The sequence below is a fragment of the Vombatus ursinus genome, unplaced genomic scaffold, assembly GCF_900497805.2.
Source record: "Vombatus ursinus unplaced genomic scaffold, bare-nosed wombat genome assembly UNPS02014789.1, whole genome shotgun sequence".
Lineage (NCBI taxonomy): Eukaryota > Metazoa > Chordata > Mammalia > Diprotodontia > Vombatidae > Vombatus > Vombatus ursinus.
In genome coordinates, this window is record NW_020954567.1 from 11,705,708 (window position 1) to 11,726,141 (window position 20,434).

Genomic DNA, 20,434 nt, shown 5'->3' on the forward strand with positions numbered 1-20,434 from the left:
CACAGCTTGTAAGTGTCTGAGGCAGGATTTGAACTCAGTTCTTACACACACATAAACACGCACTCACTCACGCACACACATGTGTGATACATATATGTACGTGTGTGTGTGTGTGTGTATAGTTGAGCATCATATATAAAAAAGAGCATTGATGAGAAAGGCCATGAGACACAAGCATTTCCAGGCAATGAAAACCATTTGGTGTGTACATGTTATTCCACCTTTACACTACTCCCTACGTTTTTACCACCCCAATGTAGTATTGGATCCACCAGTACTTACATATGCAAAGTTAGTTTATGGTCTCTTCCATGTACTGACTTGTGCAGGGGTACAAAGTTAGTAAGCAGTGGAAAAGACTTGAGGCTAGGCCAGAGAAGAATTGTTCAAAGGAAGCAGGTATTTTTGATCTGGAGCAGAGAAGGGAGAGGGAGACGTGATGTGGGAGCTACCAAGCTTCTGGCAGGTCTTACGAAGTATGAACAGCTTCATGTACCAGCCCAGAACTTCAATTTACATCAGAGGGCTAAGTTGAGGAAAAATAGATTGTGTGAAAAGAGCTGATCACTGCTGAGATGAATGCTTTGGGGATGAGGCTTAAAAGGAAGTTAACTTCCTTTGATGTGCACAACAGTAAATGCCATCCTACTTATCCTGATATTCTCAAGGATGTTCTCAGTGACCATCAGTCAGTGGTGGGTGAAAAGGAATAGAGAAAAGGAAAGTTAATGCTTGTGCAACGAAGATTAAAGTTAACCTTTCTAGAGAATGAAAGTAATGTGTGCTGTTCTCATTACTAGCATCCACATAAGCTTGTAAAATTATGCTTATGCCAAAATGACCAGATTTTAGCTATGATGCAGAAGGCCAACCTGGTATATTTTGTTCTTGTGGCTAGTGGGAGGAGGGGAATGGGCAAATCCTCCCCTCCATGGGAAGTATAAGCTTAGCATTGGAGTGTCTAGGGGTGGTCTGTCAGTGAATAATCTTGGCATACAGTAGGTGCTTACTAAATGTTGGTTGACTTGAATTTGCTCTAGTAGGGTCTGAGGGCTAGGTCTAGCTCTCCCACTCACCCAGGCAGGGATAGTGGCCCGAAGCTTTTGAAAGTTTACGTCAGAAGATTGTGGGTGGAAACTCTCAGAGGTTTGCTCTAAGCTTTCTGAGGCTTCCTCAGAGAGCAGGTGTTTCTCAGAGAATCTGCACATGTTGAGAACAAGAAGGAGACTTCCCTGGGCTGCTGTGGCTGTATAAAGACAGACCTGAGCTTCTTTCTTTCTTTCATCCCTGCTCGGCTCAACACTTACTTCTACGGAAGGAGGATTGGTCCTTCCAGAAAGCAAGAGAAGAGCGCTTTCCACACCAGAAGAACCAACCGCTGCTACTACTTGTCTGCCATGCAGCAGAACCTGAATTATCTTTACCCTCAAATCTATTGCGTGGACAGCAATGCCAGCCCTTCCTGTGCTCCTCCACTGACAGCTCTTCCCTGTCCACCTCCCATGCCTGGAAGGGCTGGTCTGAGGAGGCCACCGCCACCGCCGCCGCCGCCACCACCACCACTGTCACATGCACCCCCTCCGCCCCTGCCTCTTCTACCCTGCTCATCTCTAAAGAAGAGGACTAATAACACAAGTCTCTATCTTCTTCTGATCTTTTTTATGGTTCTGGTGGCCCTGGCTGGACTGGGAATGGGACTGTTTCAGCTCTTCCACCTACAGAAGGAGTTAGCCACACTCAGAGAGGTAAGCCTGAGCTCATTCTTAGGTGGATTACTACATATCAGAGTGAGTGTGTGTGTGTGTGTGAGAGAGAGATAACTCTGGTAGTCACTCCATGAAGTGCTTTCTGATCCTTTTTCTGGTTGCTGTGAAGTGGTAATGCTAGTCACCCCATCCTACAGACACACAGACAGGCGCATGGAAAGGGCAAAGGGAGGCTTGAGGTATAGATTTCTGGGCTAGACAAGATGATCTCTGAGGTTACTCCCAGCTCTGAACTTATCTGTTCTTTGGTAATAAAGTGAATTGGGGGCCAGATTGGAAACAGAGATTCCAACAAAAAAGCAGCTGCACTAGTTCAGAAAAAATAGAAACAAGACCCATGAATGTGAATATAGGAGCTTTTGATTTCAATGGATCAAGGATATTTTCAAACCTAATCATGTGAATCCTAAGTGTTCAGGCAGTCTGCTCTTTCTAACTTGTTTTTCAAATGGTAAAACTGAGGCACAAAGAATGGTGAGTCAATGGTGGTTAGGAAGAGGATCTGAGATTTGTTGGGGTCTTCGTCCAGGACTTTAAAGTCTTGACAATGAGATCTCCTTTATTTACTAAACTATTTGCACATTTGTATACAAATGGAAGGTATGTAAAATATTTGTATATTTTCTTTTGCCAGTCTACCAGCAGTGGGCAGGTAGTTGCATCTCCTGAGCAGCAAATAGGTGAGTCATATTTATACATGTGTATGGAGTACCCTATGTAAATCTTGGGCAAGCAATCAAATTTATGAAAAACCTCCTATTTTCATCCCTTTCTTTTCTGTTCTCCATGTTGCATTCACTGACTAAATACTCAAAGCTACTTCTAACTCTTCTGCTGGTCATCATGGTTATTTTAGCTGTCTCATATTACTAGACTGCATATTTGTAATCTTGAATATCTCTGTAAATGTAGGAGATAAATAACTAGAATAAGACAAAACTATAGAAAATTCAAAGCACACGACTTTGGGTTGTATGTATCCATGCATAATCCCAATCTGGATCCCCTTTTGATTTAATCCTGTTATAATAGCTTTAAATCAACTGGATGTTTGAAGAGGTAAGGGGACTGCCTTCTATCTCTAAGTATAATGAAGATTTGGCTGGATGTTTGTTTGGAGGCAATTGTATCTTTCTCTCATAATCACTGTGTTAGAGATTAATTGATAGTTATTAGATCTTTGATGGATTCATGACTAGATACTTTGATCAGTCCGTATTTAGGCCCCCAAACCCTCCATGCCTTTTCATCATGTGCTTTCCTAGAAATCTTCCAAATAATACTTATGTGATGACTTAGAGGCTACTTGGGTCTTTCGCTGTCTTGGGGATGTCAATGTGCTTATTGAAAAGTCCATCTGCTGTCTTTCACTCTTACTCTGTGATTGGCTCACCTCCATTTCCAAGTATAAAGATGTTTGCTAATGCCTTTTATGCTGTGTCCAGCACATTATCGGTGGTCAAGTTAAACTGGATTTTTAAATCTTCCAGTCTTAATAATTGCAAATTTGTAGTGGTAGGAGACCTGGCTTATTTGTGTATTAATAAAACAGGAATGGAGTTATGTGGGGGAGTTGGGAAGAGAGCAGGAAGTAAATAACTCACTTTAATTCAACAAACATCTGCTAGGGAAGATTGAAATATCTGAGAAACATGGCCCCGGGGAGCAGTGGCATGGTGCCATGGAAAGAATATTGCTTGTAGAATGAGAGGACTTAATCCTGACTGTACTACTTACTACTCATGTGATCTTGTGCAAGTTACTTCATCACTATGGGCCTCCGTTTCCTCATCTGTAAAAAGACGGGGTTGAACTAAATGTCCTAAGCCCATCTCAAAAACTATGATCCTTTGATCTCTGCTCTCAAAGAGATTGTATTCTAAATGGGAAGATAAGATAGGTACACACATGTGAAGAGCACAAAGGGCTGGAACAAGGATTTTATATTGCATTGAATCCAGTTCTTTAGTCTTCTTAGTTTCATGTGTCCAGTCCTAAAATGTTCTATGAAATTTGAACTTTGTTTCCTTTATTGCTACTGTCAATCACTAACGTGCCTCATTGTGATGTAAAGGTGATCCTTAGTTCTCTAAACCAATGGAACACAGTATCTTGCAGGTCCTATGAGGCTAGAAAGGATTCAGATATGGGCTCTGTAATGGACTGTGTGTCTCTCATGTGAAGATCAGCCTCACTAGGAATGGAGAGGCTTATAACTGGAGTTTTGGCCCATGAGTGATAAGATTGTTTTGGCCACAGAAGCTTATAAAGTACTGTCTACAAAGGCCTGAAAGGCTTATATGAGATCTGGATTGAAAAGGAGGGACCCAGCACGGATGAAGTTATGAATTTTTGTGAAGCTTTTTTTTTTCTTTTCCTAAGTGGGCAAGTAGCTATCAGAGCAAGGGTGGTTCTATTGGGAAACAAAGTTTGGGTTAACTCTGAAACTCATAGTTATAGCTCTTAGCCACAAATAAGCTTTCCTTGGTTCTTGGGTATTAGAAACAATGGATCATTTATTTGTTCATTGGATTACCTTCCTACACAAAAGGGGAATGTACAATGAACTGCCATATTTGGTCTTGAAGAGTAGCCTCATACAGAGTTCCCAATTGGGGCCGGATCAGGGAGGAAGCACTGAGGCTGTCCCGGAAAATAAATTTAGAGTTGGAAGAACCTTAGAGGTTATCTGATCTACCCATTTTACAGATACAACTGAACCCCTGAGAAATGAATTAACTTGTCCAAGATCACATAGCTAATTAGTGGCAGAGATAGATTTAGGATCCAGTTTTTCTGATTTACAGTCCATTGCTCTTTCCACTTTTATATATTATCTCTCATAACAAGAAAACCTATTCCTTTTGTCAATCAGTAAATAACATTTACTAAGCATCTATTATATATCAGGCCCTGTGCTAAGTGCTGAGGATACAAGGAAAGGCAAAAAATATTTCCTGCTCTGAAGAAGTTCACAGAATATTGGGAGGGGGGAGACAACATGAAAACAACTATTTATAAACAAGATATAGACAGGACAAACTGGAGGTAATCAACAGAGGGAAGGCACTAGTAAGGGAGATCAGAAAAGGCTTCTTGGTTACTTGTGAAAGTTTTCTTTACTGAAGACCGAACAAGGAAAGGAGAAAATGAAACTTAAAAAAGAAAGGAGAAAAAAAAATTTAACTACCTCATATGAGGGGGCAGCTAGGTGGCGCAGTAGATAGAGCTTCAGGGCCTGGAGTCAGAAAGATTCATCTTCATGAGTTCAAATCTGGCCTTGAACACTTACTAACTATGTGATCCTGGGCAAGTCACTTAACCCTGTTTGCCTCAGTTTCCTCATCTGTAAAACAATCTGGAGAAGCAAATGGGAAACCACTCCAGTATCTTTGCCAAGAGAACCCCAAATGGGGTCATGCAGGGTTGGACATGACTGGAATCACTGAATAACAACAAAAAAATCTTCAAATGAACAGCAACAACAAAAAAAAAAAAGGCAAAAAGAGGATGGCAGCGCTAAGCTTTAACAATGCATGGTATGTATATCTAAATGTGCTCCAACAACTGTACAGGTAACATGGATGCAAAGCTGCCTTTGTATATGGGCTTGGGGGTTCTTAATCATTTCTGTGTCGTGGACCCCTTTGGCAATCTGGTGAGGAAACTGTTGAAATTCAGTTATCAATATATAGAGGTATATAAAGACATACATATGTATCTGTATGTTGATACATGTACATTATATGTTTGTATATGTGTGTATAAACATGTGTATATGTGTATGCATATACATTGTGTTATGAAGCCCTGTAGTCTAGATGTAGGGACCTTAACGATATTTTCTGAGCAGCTCTTAAACAGGTGGTCCATTGGTTGATTGATGATTGATTGATGTACATGAAGGAGGAAATAAAAATGATACAGTCAAGCTGGGGACCAAACCAAACCTTGAGAGAGCTTATGAAAAAGGCCATCAGTTTGATCAAATAAGATAGCATTTTTAGGATGCTTCATATCACATGTAGCAATAGGTAAATGAGCTTCTAATATTAGAGTCAATACTTCATTACTGACTTTTGCCCTCAAAGATGTATGATTTTATCAGCTTAGCTACTTCTTCTACCATTATTAAATAAAACTTCCCTCAACTTAGTAGATGGTCTTTGAGAACTGCAGTGGCTAAAAAGTATGTTATCCCCTGACCAATTTGTGATGGGTCTCACCTGGTCCTCTGATGAGGCATACCGAGTGTCACAGGGCCTGTGTTTGAAGCTTTGCAAGCAAGATAGAACCCCCTGGAAATTGTACTTTTCAGACCTAGTCTTGGAAAAACCTGGGCCACCTCCAGACCTCGATGAAACACTGATATGGAGCGCTAGAGGAGGAATGTTATTGCTAATAGCAGTTATAAGAAGGCATCTAGGTGACACAGTGGATAAAGTGTTAGATCTGGAGCCAGGGAGACCTGAGTTCAAATCTAACCTCATACACTTATTTACTGTATGACCCTAAACAAGTCATTTAATCTCTGTCTGCCTCTGTTTCCTTATTTGTAAAATGGGGATAATAACAGTACCTACCTCCCAGGATTATAGTGAGGATCAAATGAGATTATTTGTAAAATGCTATATAAGTGACTAGGTATTATTATTAATAATTGGATCTGGCTATGAATATCATTAAGATGTTTGATAATTTGAAATGACCAGCTCTGCTCCTCAGTCCTTATGACATACTTGGTGTCAGCTTCTTGTGTATAGATCAGGTGGTCAGATGTCTCAGCTTGTCACTGATAGTCTTGGTTTTTTACTTCCTGTACAAGTAAACAACAGTATAGGACCCTAAATAAACTGAGAAATACTTCAAATTTTTGTAAATCACCATGACCCATTTATGCTGGTGATATAATCATCCATGTAATTGGACTGCAAGGTTTAGCTTTTGGGTTTGGAGGCAGGGCCCTAAGGAAAGCACTCTCTGACCCATGGAGTGCTGATTATATGAGTTTCATTAAGGGACCTACCCGTGGGATTCCTTCATCCCCTCCCATTCAGCCGTAGCCACAAGGGTCCCACAGCTTCTGGCATTTTGCTATCCATTCGTCTTTCCAAGATCCAGCCTTTTCTGGACTCTCTCCCCATTTTCTCCTTCACTGACTGGTTAGGAATGTCATCACTTTTAACTGAAATGAACCACTGGCTTCTCATAAGAGTGCTCTCCTCCTCCCCTTTTCCTCATGTACAGCATATTTCCTGGTTTTCTCCCAATATGGTGGGTGGACAGGGTGAGGGGTGGAGACTATGAGAGGTTCATCAGAGTAGCAGCAGACACAGACACCATATGCAATATGTATTATATACATATATGTATGCACGCCTAGATATGTATATGGCATGCATGTACCTACAACTGTATACACATATGTGCCATGTGCATACTGAGGTGCTGCCAGGGTGACTGGAATGTGGAGTGTGAGTTGCAGGGTCAGAGGCAGCCAAGGCTACATTTATACCCATGTAACAATCTTTACCAGTGTCAAGAAGCCATTTCCTATTCCTAGTCATTAATTTCCTCATTCAGCAAATATGTATTGTATCCTTTCAATGAATAATGCATACCAGTAAACATATTTAAGCACCTTCTTACTCTGTCCAGAGTACTGAGCTAGAAGCTGGAGAAGATAGACAGTTTTGCTAAGATCTAACCTTTCCCTTTAAAGAGTAATACTAATTACCATATAATTAATAACAACAATACTAAAAATTAGTATTAATAATAGTAATGATAAAATGCTCTTTAAGGTTTATAAAGTGCTTTACAAATATCTCAATTTAGCTTTACCACAACATAGACAAGCCAATACTATCCCCCTTTTACTAGTGAAGAAATTAAGGCAGGCAGAAGTTAAGTGACTTAGGCCAGGTCACTCAGCTACGAAATGTCTAAGGCAGGATTTGAACTCGTGCCTTCCTGATTCCAGGTCCAGTGCTGTGCCTACTGTGCCACCTAGATGCCTCTACTATAGCTTATAGTCCACTAGAATGATGAAACATAAGCAGAGAAAGCCATCACGTACAATGTTACCGTCATGTTACAAGTGCATTTGAGAAGTACAAAATGAAGTGTTATGGATGGTGTAAAGGTGAAGACTGTGACTGACAGTGCATGGGCTGGGTATAGATGAGAGAGAAGTCAGAAAAAGCTTCATGGAAGAGGTGGCATTTGAATTCAGCTAGGAATTTAATAGATGAAGGCGAAATAAGGACATCCCAGGAGTTGGGACTTTAGAGGCCTTTAGAGGTAAGTGAGGGAGGAAAGCATAGGGTGTGTTTGAGGGGTGGAGAGTGGTACAGTCTGGCTGCAGCATAGAGTGCCTGGATGAGAATGATATGGGATAAGAAGGGGTGACTCTGGTTGTGAAGGGCCTTCACTACCAAGCAGACAAGTTTGAATTCCGTAGGTAACAGAGAGCTACGGAAGATCCTTAAGCGTAGTAGTAACAATGATTAGGATGATGGCTAAGGAAATTTAGTCTGTCAGTGCTAAGAAGGGTAGATTGGAGGGACATGAGAGTGGATGTGGGGTAACCAATTAGGTAGCTGTTGAGATTGTCTAGTTGGTGTTAATGAGGGCCTGTGTGAGGGTAATGGTATTGGGACTAGAAAAGAAGAGATCTAGTTATACCATTCCTTTCCTAAACAACCTTCAGTAGATTTCTATTGCCATCCCAGCAAAATTGAAACCACTCTGCCCGCTGTTCAAAGCCCTCTACCTCTGGTGCTGCCATCTTCTCAATGAAGCCTTCTCTAATCCCCAGTGTTGATGCCATCTTTTCCCTCTCAGCTTTTACACGATACTTTTGTTTTTCAATCTTATAAATATATGTTTGTTGTAATACTGTGTATTATGGTCGCATGGGTTTGTGGCTTATCCTCCTACTCTAGACTCTAAGTAGGTAATGGTAAGAACCATCTTGGCTAACCGTCATATCCACCCCAGTGTCTAGGATAATGCTCTTCATGCTGTAGGCACAGATTGCTGAATAAATGAGGGCTGTGCTTAGGAGCATAGGATCACAGATTTAAAGCTGGGGTTAAGCACAGATCTACAGGCCAGTTAGTCCAATTCCCTCATTTTAGAGATTAGGAAACAGGCCAAGGGAAGTTAAGTGATTTGCCCAACATCAGACGGGCTATGATCATCAGAGGTGGGCTTTAAACCCCTGCCTTCTACACTAACAACCGATCGATTTAATACTCTACAGTTTGCAAAGCATTTTCCTCACAGTCCTATGAGGAAAAGGATTATCACTCACATTTTATAGATGAGAAAGCTAGAGCTCAGGGAATTTGTACAGTTTAGTGCCTGAGCTGAAGCTCCAATAGAGAGGGCTCCTTCTCCTGACTCCCAAGTCCAATACTCCTCTCATCACATGCTGGAAGTGTGCATCATGGTTCCTATTCTCCAGGAGCTCAGAAGCCAGTTGTGGGATATGAGATATATGCATGTTAAATGTAAAATAGTACTCTGAGGGATTTTTATAATCAGTGCCAACCGAGCTATTGATATGTTGACATTGGGTGCTTTATGAGCTCAGAGCAGGAGCAGAAAGCTCTCTGAGGGTTGTTAATGCTTTTTCTCCTTACTGGCATTTGGTTGTTCATGGTCATAAGTGGGTACCAAGGGTCTGGAGAAAGTGATGACCTCTTAAAAATCTTTTCTAGTAGTTTTTTCAGCTAATTGGGCAATTCTTTCTTTCTTTCTTTTTTGAGGCAATTTGGGTTAAGTGACTTGCCCAGGGTCACACAGCTAGTAAGTCTGAAGCCAGATTTGAACTCAGGTCCTCCTGACTCCAGAGCTGATGCTGTATTCACTGCACCACCTAGCTACCCCTAATTGGACAATTCTTACACCATGGTTGAAGTCTCATTGTACCACCACTACCTGCCTGATCTGGGCTGACTTCTTGCTCATGCTCTTTTTATCTCCTCCTCCTCCTCTTCCTCTTCTTTCTGCATCTCCTTCTCTACTTCTTCCTTCTCTTCCTCTTCCTCCTCCTTCATGTTTTTCAGTCTTTATTGATGATTTTTGTGGTTTATGTCACAATATATAGTACGCATATAAACCTTCCTCTCCTCCCAGAATCCTCCTTTGTAACGAAGAAAAACAGTTAAACCAGCTGATGTAGAAACCATATCTATCAGCAAATACCACGTAGAGCATCTTGTAGTCACCATCACTAAGAGAAGAGAGAGTTTCTGGAGCCAATTAATTAGCTGTGATCATTAGATTCTATCATTTCTATGGTTATAATATGTGTAGTTGTAGGGGGACTTGTGAGACTCTTTTGATAGTCAACATGTAGTACAGAAGCAGTGGGGCTTTATGGCTGACAGATCTGCAGAAGAAATGCAGAAAAGCTCCTTAGCTCACATTTTGTTATAGTTCAAATTCATTTGTGTGCTAAAGCAGAGAAGATTGTGGAAACTATCTAATCATAACCCAAGGTAGCCTTCATTCCTGCTTTTGTTGTGCATATCTGTATTTCAGCTAGCTAGAAGCCTTACTTCCTACTTAGTCATAGTAGTGGTTGATGTTTTTTAAAAACTCTTTCAATGTTATACCCCAGTATTTCAATATATGTTGTATCACCAACATGATCTCAGTCAACTCCCTCCAACTATGGCATCCTTTGCCTCCTGATCTGTACAATTCTTCAGTATAGTTTGATATATTAATATATAGCTGTCTGTTGCCGAAATACTACACCACCAAGAGTCACATGATCTGATGATATCTGCCTCATGTGTGTTCTAAATTGCTTCCTTTCATGTGGTGATTCCCTGCTTATATTTTTACCAGTGAAGTAATTTGCATCTCATTCTTCATGAACTTTTTTTTTCTTTTAAAAAAATAATACAGGTTATCGCAACACATTTGAAAAGAAGGAACTAAAGAAAGCAGCCCATCTAACAGGTTTGTAACAGGGGCACAGGACGGGAAGAGGGAACCATTGGCAGAAAGGAAAGGTTTATCAGGCAAACTAGTTAGGTAAAAAAGTGACCACAGAAATACCTCCAAATTTCTAAAACTCCATGGCCTGCCTGACTAACCCACAGAATTGGTTGTACATACCTTTGAAAAACTCTTGTGTCTTATTATTATGAAACCACAGAGATAGTTTTATTTTCCAATGATAGTTATTTGGAAGCCATGATTAATCATTTCTTCAACAGAATGAGAAAAGAACCTTAAATGTCTAGTCTTAAGTGTCTAGTCATTGACTTTGGGGTATACGTTGCAAAGGGATGGAGCATAATCAATGACCTAGCCCAGCAGTTCCGAGCCTACTACTGTATCTGGCAGGAGAAATGGGGTAAATGCTAACATGGTGGAAGTGGGAGGGGTGTGTTCCTTGTACCTCTAGCAATGTCGTCATTGACAGGTTACAAATGATTTGCTATCAATATAGAGTTCCTTGAGTAAATCATTTCTACGATTTACCACAACCATAATAGATAAGGATATCTCACAAAGTGGTGTGCTGCCTGCCTTTAAGAGTCTTCAAATCAAGTCTGGATGACCCTGTATTAAAGATGGCATATGTTACAGAGGTATCAAGGGCTAGAGAATTTGGAATCAGAGAACAAGAGTTCAGTTCCTGGCTCCACTATTTACCACCTGTAGGATCTTAGGCAAGTAACATACATCTCTGGTGTTTCATCCCTTCATATATAAAACGAAGGGGCTGAATACATGATATCTTATGCATATATCTAAGGCTCCTTTGAACTTTTGATCTCAGATCCTATGCTGTCGAGGGAAATCTCTGAATTGGAGAAGAGCTTGGACTATCTGAGTCTAAGGGTCCTAACCAACTTCAGTAGATTATGATTTAGGAATTTGGACATCTTAGCACATACCCCTTCAGTGCCATTTTGTTTCTGGGTCTTGGGATCCTGACGCTTTTGAATCAGATCACTTTATAGACACTATGATGTCCCGATGAAGTTGGCAGAGGAGTGATATTATTACTTCCAATTCATAGACTAGAACCCTGAATCACAGAGGAGCTGAATCAATACACACAGTCAAGGTCACAAAGGGAGTTAATCAATAGGTCAAGGAGTTGAATTAAATTCATTGTTATACCCCATGTAGTGTCATTGATTCATAAACTCATAGAGCTGAGGGGACCTTAAAAGATCATCCTGTTCAGTGCCCTCCTTTTACAGATGAATTGAGACTCAGAGTAACTTACCTATAGTCACACAGCTAGGGAATGGCAAAGCCAGGATTCAAACCCAGGTCTTCCTGACGCCAAGTCCCATGTTCTTTCTACTATACCAAGCTACATCTCTATTTCTAAGTGAGTCTTGCTATAGCAAGGACATATGAAGTTGTGATATGGAAGCAGTGTGTTCAGATGCATAAATGCCCCTCTTTTAAAGCTCCTCTCTGATTCTAGGCAAGCCTAAATCACAAGGCATCCCACTCGAATGGGAAGACACCTATGGAATCACCCTTGTTTCCGGAGTCAAATACAAGAACCGGGCGCTGGTGATCAATGACACTGGCCTTTACTTTGTCTACTCGAAGGTGTACTTCAGGGGCAAGCTGTGTGACAACCAGCCCCTGGAACACATACTTTATAAAAGGAACCCCAACTATCCCCAACCATTGGTACTGATGGAAGAAAGAAAGATGAACTACTGTACCAGCAGGCAGATGTGGGCCCAAAGCAGCTATCTGGGTGCTGTGTTCAACCTCACCAGTGCCGACAGCTTGTATGTCAATGTCTCTGCATTTTCACTGGTCAGTTTTGAGGAATCCAAGACATTTTTTGGCTTATATAAACTCTAAGGCAACGCTAAATAAAAGGGGATGGGGACTGCTTCATGATGGTGTCCAGTCCATTATAACGCTGAGGATATTGCCTTGATAAGGAGCTCCATGAGTTTTGGGAGCCAGCCTGGAGTCAAGGGAAGACACACAAACCACAAGGATCCAAGGACCATGAGAATGTTGGGTCTGTTGTTTCTTTACCTCATACAAGGTCCATGAGCCAATGAAGGCCATTGGAGGTGGGCGAGGGTGGGGAAGCAAGTGGCAGCAGCCAAGATTATACTGAAAAGTCTTGGTTGTCTTTTGGCTTTTAAACTTGTAAAGAGCACCTTTTAAACTTATCTTTCATGGATATGTTTACTACCTCAGGAGAAGCTGGTTCTCAACTGAATATTCCTGAATGTGAATGGCAAGGAATGGGTGGTGTGTGTGTCTGTGTGTGTGTGTGTGTGTGTGTGTGTGTGTGTGTGTGTGTGTGCAGGTATGCATATATGCATGTGAAAGAGTCCCTGCCTTATTAGAGGATCTACATTTCTAGATTTATTTCCAGGAGCATAGGTTTTTCCTTGACAGGGAGGACAATGATTTTCCTGTGTGAAGAACCACCTTTCATTCCACATACAAAGGATGTCAGTGCAATTGTTGTTGTGTGTTTACAAGTGTGTGTGCCAATTCCAGCACTATGAAGATTCATTTTCTCCCATGAATATTTACCTGGGTTTTCTCTAAGCAGAGAGATATCTGAGGATTCTGAGTTCTGATACATTCTTATCAGAAAAATTTGGGAAAGATTAAGTGGTGAATCTTGAAGTTTCTGAAGGAACTAACTTTATTAGGTGTTTACGACACAACGATGTTTTGTGGTCCTCAGAAAGTTCTAATTAATGTAAGCTATTTGTTCTGTGTCCACAATATTTATATACAATATGTGCATATTTTTCTATTAAGAGATACTTGTAATAAAAAAAAATCTATTTTTAGTATGATTATGGCCTATGGAATGTTATTATTTTGAAGTGAGTAGGAGGTAGATTTTACTCAGGAGAAAAGGCTCTTCCAACCTGTCAGTTCGCCGTAGCTCACTATTCCTTAGAGTAATTTGTTATTTTTTTTTAAGTCTGGGTCTCCTTATCACATCCAGACTGGAAGGGAAGGGGCTATTCACAGATTGATTCCATCTTGACAAGAACTTGGGCCTGCTCAGTTTCCCATCTGGTTCAGTGGCAACCTGGTGGTCCCCTACTCCCAGGGACTGACCACCTTGATGCCAGATTTAGTCTTGTCACCTGATTGGTTTAGGCCACTGAAGCTCCAAGTCTGAAGCTCAAGAGATCCATTGATCTCATCCTCCTAGGTAACTGGGATTATGGCGTGTAGGACTGTATTTCATTTGGACATCGTTGGAGCTATGTCAGCATAGAGTTCAATGAAATTCTTCGCCATTTTATCATTTTCATTTTTAAAAAATCCATCAGTTATATTTCTCTTGCTGAGACATTGCTGTGAAGAAGTTTACAAAATAACAAATCTTCTTTCCCTAATTGTATTTCAATAACATGTTTTACTTTGTAACCAGTGAACATTTTCAACTATGTTTGCTGCTTCATACATTCGTAATGCAACATAAGAAGAGTTTAGTTTCTCAATTCAGTGATCAGAAAGATCCTAAAGATCTTCAGACAGCGTGATTCCCATTGTATCATCTATAAGTGGAACAGCTCTAAGCTACTTTGCATGTGGTTCATCGAACATCATTTTGACAATTTAAGTAGCTGTGGGTAGCACCAACATTTCTCCTATTGAATGACTTTTTTGCCTTACCAGTTCTATAAGTAGTCTTATAGAAGTTTGGTAGTAATCATAATCAAGTTACTGGTCTGTACTTTGCAGGGTAGTATTTTCCATTCTCTAGACTTGTAGAACCTCTCAAGTTTTCCATAATCTTTCTTTTCTTTAAAAAGAAAAAAATTATTGGGGGCAGCTAGGTGGTGCAGTGGATAGAGCACCAGCCCTGGAGTCAGGAGGACCTGAGTTCAAATCTGGCCTCAGACCAAATACTTGACACTTACTAGCTATGTGACCCTGGGCAAATCACTTAACCCCAACTGCCTAAAAATTTACAAAAAAACTTTTTTAAATTATTAATGCTTTTTTGGTTGGTTTGTCATATCACTATCATTTCCTGATAATTCTGCAGAAGACTTTCACCTCTATGTCTCCATCCTACTCCCATCAATAGACTTCTTCCTTGTAAGAACCTTTCTACTGAGAAGAGGGAGAGATATGCTGCATTATCATTACTCATTTGGAGCTAAGATTGGTAATCGCATTGATTTGAATTTTTGGGACTTTTAGTATTCTCCTTTTATATTACTATGGACTATAGTCATTGTTTCTATTGTCTCTTGGTTCTGCTTATATTCCTTTCAGTCATGTAAGTTTTTGTTCGTATGTCTTCCCAATTTCTCTGAATTCCTCATAATCATCATTCCTGATGTTACAGTGATGATTAAACAGAATGGTTTCATCAAAAACTGGTCGTACCATACCTCCCCTCACCCATTATTTGACAAAGCATCTTATTTTATCCTTGTAGTTTTCCATAAGGGAAGATGAGCAAATATGAGTTAGACAATAGTAAAACTGGGTGGATTCAAAACTTAGTTGAGAGACCAGTCCCAAAGAACAATCATTTGTAGTCAGATAATCATATTGGAATGAAGTCTCTCTGAGTCCAAGTTTCGTAATAATTTCTCCATCATAGTTCCAAATTATTTTCCAGAACATTTAGATTAATTCACAGCTCTATGAGCAATGCATTAATCTCTGAATTGATTGTTTCCGTCCTTTGTCATCTTTGCCAGTTGTTTGGGTGTGAAATGAAACCTCACAATAGTTTTTTTAATTAGTTCTTCTATTATTAAGAGTTCCTTTATTATTACTGACTTTTTCCATTATATTTCAAATATCATTGCAAAGGCTTAGCAGCCATATTTGGCAGTTCTTTTTGAACCCTGGAATTTCCTTCATCTGGGCCTGTTGACTAGGTCTCATCACATCTAGCTAGGTGCTCTCTCACTGTTCCCCATTCCTGTCTTAAGAACCAAGTGCCTTTGATCAGTTTTTGTATTTTACTTTCCATTCCAAAAATCATTTTCCTTGGCAGACAATGCAGAAATAAAGTAAGAACTGAACAACTCTAGATTTTCTTTAAAATTTAATTCTTGAAAGCTTCCCATCCCTCCTGGGCTAACATCCCCTATAGAATTTTAGGCTGTGGGATCCTAACCTATTCTTTCTCTGAATCCTTTGAAATCTCAAAAAACTAAAGTTCATGTCAGACAATGCACAGCTTTTCTCTTTCTCCACTATACATTCTAACATGAAGTGGTCACTTCCCCTCAAGGGTCCCATAATTCCCATTTTCCCCTGCCCCACCCTCACTCCAAATCAATTCCACTTTGCTGGTGAAAATTAGATTCAGAATAGAATTTTCCCTTGTGAGTTCTTTGCCACTTGAAGAATGAAATTATCATTAAGGTAAGTCAAGAAATTATTAGCTGTTCAACTTTTTGAAGAGTGAGACAGAGACTTACAGGGAGGGGGAGGGAAAGAGAAAGAGGAAGGGAGAGAGATCCAGAGAATCCATAAAGTCTGTACCAGGCTTATGATCTGTTTCCCAGACTTTCATCTGTTTCCTTTTTGACCACGTGCTCTTTAGTGTACTCTAATGACTGCACTGCTTCTGCTTTCTGCCTCCTTTGATCTTCACTCAAATGCTGTTCCCCTCTCCCTTTTGGATCTCTGATTTCCTCACATTTTAAGGACCTATTACTGTGCTGGAGACAAAAAGAGGCAAAAGACAGTTCCTGCCCTCAAGCAGCTCACAATCTAGTGGGGGCAACGACGAGGCAACAGATATGTACAAACAAGATATGTAAAGGATAAATTGGAAATAATCAACATAAGGAAGGCACTAGAATTAAAGGAGAGAGAGAAAGGCTTCCTGTAGAAGGTGAGATTTTAACTGGAACTAAAATAAAGTCAGGAAGGTCTGTAATTGGAGAAGAGGAATTCCAAGAATGGGGAACAACCAGAGAAAATTCCCAGAGCCAAGAGATGGAGTGTCTTTTTCAGGGAACAGCAAGGAGGCCAGCATCACTTGATCAAAGAGTCCATGTTGGGGAAGGTATGAGAAGACTGGAAAGGTAGGAAGGGGCCAGTTCATGAAGGACTTTGGATGCCAAACAGAGCATTTGGTATTCCATCCTGGAGGTAATAGGAAACCACTAGAGTTTATTGAGTGAGGGGGTAGGGAAGTGACATTATTGGACCCCATAAATCACTTTAACAACTGAATGGAGGATGAATTGGAGTGGGGTGAGATGAGGCAAGCAGGCCCACTGGCAGGATATTACGGTGGTCTAGGTGTGAGGTGATGAGAGCCTGCAGCAGGGTGTGGTAGTGTCACAGGAGAGAAGAGAGTATGTATATATGAGAGATGTTGCCAAGGTGAAATCTATAATAGACCTTGGCAATAGATTAGATATGGGGGCCAGGACATAAGAGTCTAGGAACACTCCTAGGTTTCACAATCTGACACACTGGGAGGATGGTGTTGCTCACTACAGTGACTACTATATGAAAAGGTAGAATAAAATAGAAAGTATTTAGGGGAAAAGATCATGAGTTCTGTTTAAGATGTCTGCTGGACAGCCAGTTTATGACATCTGAAAGGCAATTGGAGATACAAGATTAGAGGTCAGCAGAAAGGTTGGGGAAGGATAGGTAGATTTGAGAATCATCTGCTTAGAGATGGTAATTAAATCCATGGCAGATCACGAGATCACCAAGTGAAGTAGTATAAAGGAAAGAGGTCAGAACCCTGAAGAACCAGGAAGCCAGTTAGCATGATTTGGAAGAGGATCCAGCAAAGGAGATCACCCAAGGGACATGTTAATCCTGCAGTATTCTGCCTGGGTCAGATCACATCTGGAACATTGTATTCAGGTTGGAACAACATGTATTAGGATGGATTGATTATCTCCTAGAGGAAGGTGACTAGAATGGGGAAAGGTCTGTAGACTATGCCAAAAAAGAACCAGATGACCTAGAGATGGGAAGATTTATGGGTGACATGAATACTTTAATTATATGAAGGGATTAGAATTGTTCTGTTTAATAGTAATAGTTAACGTTTATACAGCATTGTAAGGCTTGCAAAGCACTTACATACATTATCACATTTGGTCTTCACAACAACCTTCAAAGTAGGTACTATTATAACCCTCTTTTTACAGATGAGGAAACTGACTTGTTCAAGGCCATACAACTGGGAAATGCTTCAGCTAGCAGTTAAGCTCACATCTCCCTGGCTCCAAGTTCAGTGTTTTACCCCCTTTGCCACTTAGCTGCCTTGGCTTGCCCTGGAGAGCACATTCAAGCAATCCATAGAAACTGTCTAGAGGCAGATTTTTGGCTCAAAGAAAGAATAAACTTTATAAAAATTAGAACAATCAAAACCTGTTATAGGCTGCTTCAGGTGATAGATTTTCCCTTGCTAAAGGTCTTGAATTGAATGAAGCTGGAAAGACCACTTGTTGGGCAAGATGGAGAGGAGATTCTTGTTCAAGTGTGACTTGAATTAGATGTTCTCTTCCAGCTTTCACTAGAGAGTGGTTCTGTGGAAGTAAAGGGGTAGCTGCTAGAAGACAGGAAGGAAACCAAACATGAACTTTAATAGTCCTCATTAATACTACCGGCATCCCAGTTACCAAAAGGGTGGAGTGAGGGACAGGAAACTTCTGGGGAAGCTGTCTGAAGTCTTTCTCCACTCAGCAGGCAAACTGATCTTAAGCACAGGTGTGATCATCTCACCCTTCTATTCAGTAAACCCCAGTGACTCTTTCATACCTCCGGGATCAAATATAAAATCCACTGTTTGGCAGAGCTAAAGAGACCTTTGCCCCTCCCCTTTTCCAGTCTTTGTATTCCTTACTTCTCCCCATACTGTGTGACCCAGTGACTTTGGTCTTCTTGTTCCTTCCACACAACACTCCATCTCTCAACTCCTGTAAGTAACACTCTGTCTCTGTCTCTCTCTGTTTCTCTCTCTCAGTTTCTCTCTCTCAGTCTCTCTGTCTCTCTCTCTCCCTTCTGCCATCTTCATCTTCCTTCAAGTCTCAGTTAAAGTCCTACCTTCTGCATGAAATGTTTCCTAGGGGTTAAATGACTTGTCCAAAGTCACACAGGTGACAAGTTGCAGAGGCAAGATTTGAACCCAGGTCCTCTGACTTCAAACCAAGAGTTCTTCCCCCTATATCACACTGCCTCCCATCTCCCTCTGAAGAGAAAGCTTCAGCAAAGGAATAGTTTGCCTAAGGGGACCCTGAAGCATCTTCTCTCACTCTGACAGTGATACGATGACAGAGGACATATGCTATCCAAACTACTCAAACTTGCTCTTTACCCTGGTTCTTTTCTCCTTTTTTCCTTTTATTCTTTCTTATCATTACAAAGCAATAAATAAATGGAATGGTGAAACAAGGCCATTGCTGTTTTAGCAACTTGTATTTTATCAGAAAAACCAAAGAAAGGAAAACATACCCAAAATTAACCCCACCAAAAAACCCACCTCCTTTTCTAGCCCCTCGTAGTGGTAACCTTGTGTTCTCTAAAGTAGGCTTTGACTTAACCACAACTGTGTAGGAAGAGGAAATTTGATGTGAGCAGTTGCTAGTTGTGTGGTGGTATGAGGTGGGAAGGAGGGGTATGTCTGTGTGTGTGTGTGTGAGTGAGAGAGAAAGACAGATACAGATATAGAGAGACAGAAGGGAACAGAGGGACAGACAGAAAGAAACAGAAAGATAGAAACAGAAAAAAGACCAAAATTTAGAAGTATATCTATCCAGATGCAGAGTAAGGTGGGAGGGAGAAATAAATATAACTAGTTAGGAAATTATCTCCTAGAAATATCATGATCCTTAGTCTAATGAGGAGTACTATGTACTATATTACCTTTACTCAACATATAGTGTAGATCCTGGAGCTGGCTAAGTCAATTCTGTTCCTTTTTTTTTTCTTTCTTTTCTGACAAGGGGTTTGCTTCACTCCAAAGCAGGACCAAGATGACCATGAAAGAATAGAATCAGAACTCCATTATCTTCAGAGTTCACAGACCAGGAGTGAACTGAGACTGGTTTAGTTCATGCCAGGTGAAAAGGTCTTTCTTAGCCACTCCACAGGAGACCAGGATGGACTGGAATCCATGGGGTTCCTCTAAGACAAGTGCTTTGAGCCTTTTTTTTGTGTATGTCATGAATTTCTTTGGCAGTCTAGTGAAGTCTGTAGACCCCTTCTCAGAATAATGTTTTTAAATGCATAAAAATACATCGGATCACACAGGAAACAAATGAGATTGAAATGCAGTTGCAAAAATGGTTTTTTAAAAAAAGTTCATGGACCCCTGATCTAGAAGCTGATCAGCCTGGAACATGTAGACACTTAAAGAGTACCCACCTCTCTGCAGTTGATTTTGGTCAAGAGTGCAGAAGATGAAGAAATCTCTCAAGAATTCCTTCCCCTCGCCCCATTCTTCAAAACTTCAAGATCGTTTGGATAAACTTAGTGATGCTGTTCCTTTAGGATACTACAAAAGGAAGAATCAGACCAGGGTGGTGTGGGTGAGAGAGAATGCCCTACACCAACTATAGAACATCAGGGCAGCCTCACTATCATAGGATCTTCACTAGGGAAATGGCCCATTCTCCAGAAATTTTATCCACAAACCTAGGGCAGGTACAGTGCTTGACACAGATTAG

The 20,434-nt window shown here is 40.7% G+C and overlaps 1 protein-coding gene across 1 annotated transcript; it reads left to right on the forward strand.

Moving 5' to 3' along the window:
• The first annotated feature begins 1,189 nt into the window (after positions 1–1,189).
• Positions 1,190–13,557, forward strand: FASLG (Fas ligand). The gene is made up of 4 exons (XM_027868291.1): positions 1,190–1,745; positions 2,401–2,446; positions 10,692–10,745; positions 12,238–13,557. The coding sequence occupies exons 1-4, from the start codon at positions 1,398–1,400 to the stop codon at positions 12,630–12,632; spliced, it is 843 nt and encodes a 280-aa protein (XP_027724092.1). The 5' UTR covers positions 1,190–1,397; the 3' UTR covers positions 12,633–13,557.
• The last annotated feature ends 6,877 nt before the right edge of the window (positions 13,558–20,434 follow it).

Excerpts from the sequence above, each read along its gene's own strand:
- FASLG (XM_027868291.1), top strand. The coding sequence starts at position 1,398 with ATGCAGCAGAACCTGAATTATCTTTACCCTCAAATCTATTGCGTGGAC. Across the intron at positions 2,447-10,691 it reads ATCTCCTGAGCAGCAAATAG|GTTATCGCAACACATTTGAA; the intron begins GTGAGTCATATT and ends AAAATAATACAG. Across the intron at positions 10,746-12,237 it reads GAAAGCAGCCCATCTAACAG|GCAAGCCTAAATCACAAGGC; the intron begins GTTTGTAACAGG and ends CTCTGATTCTAG.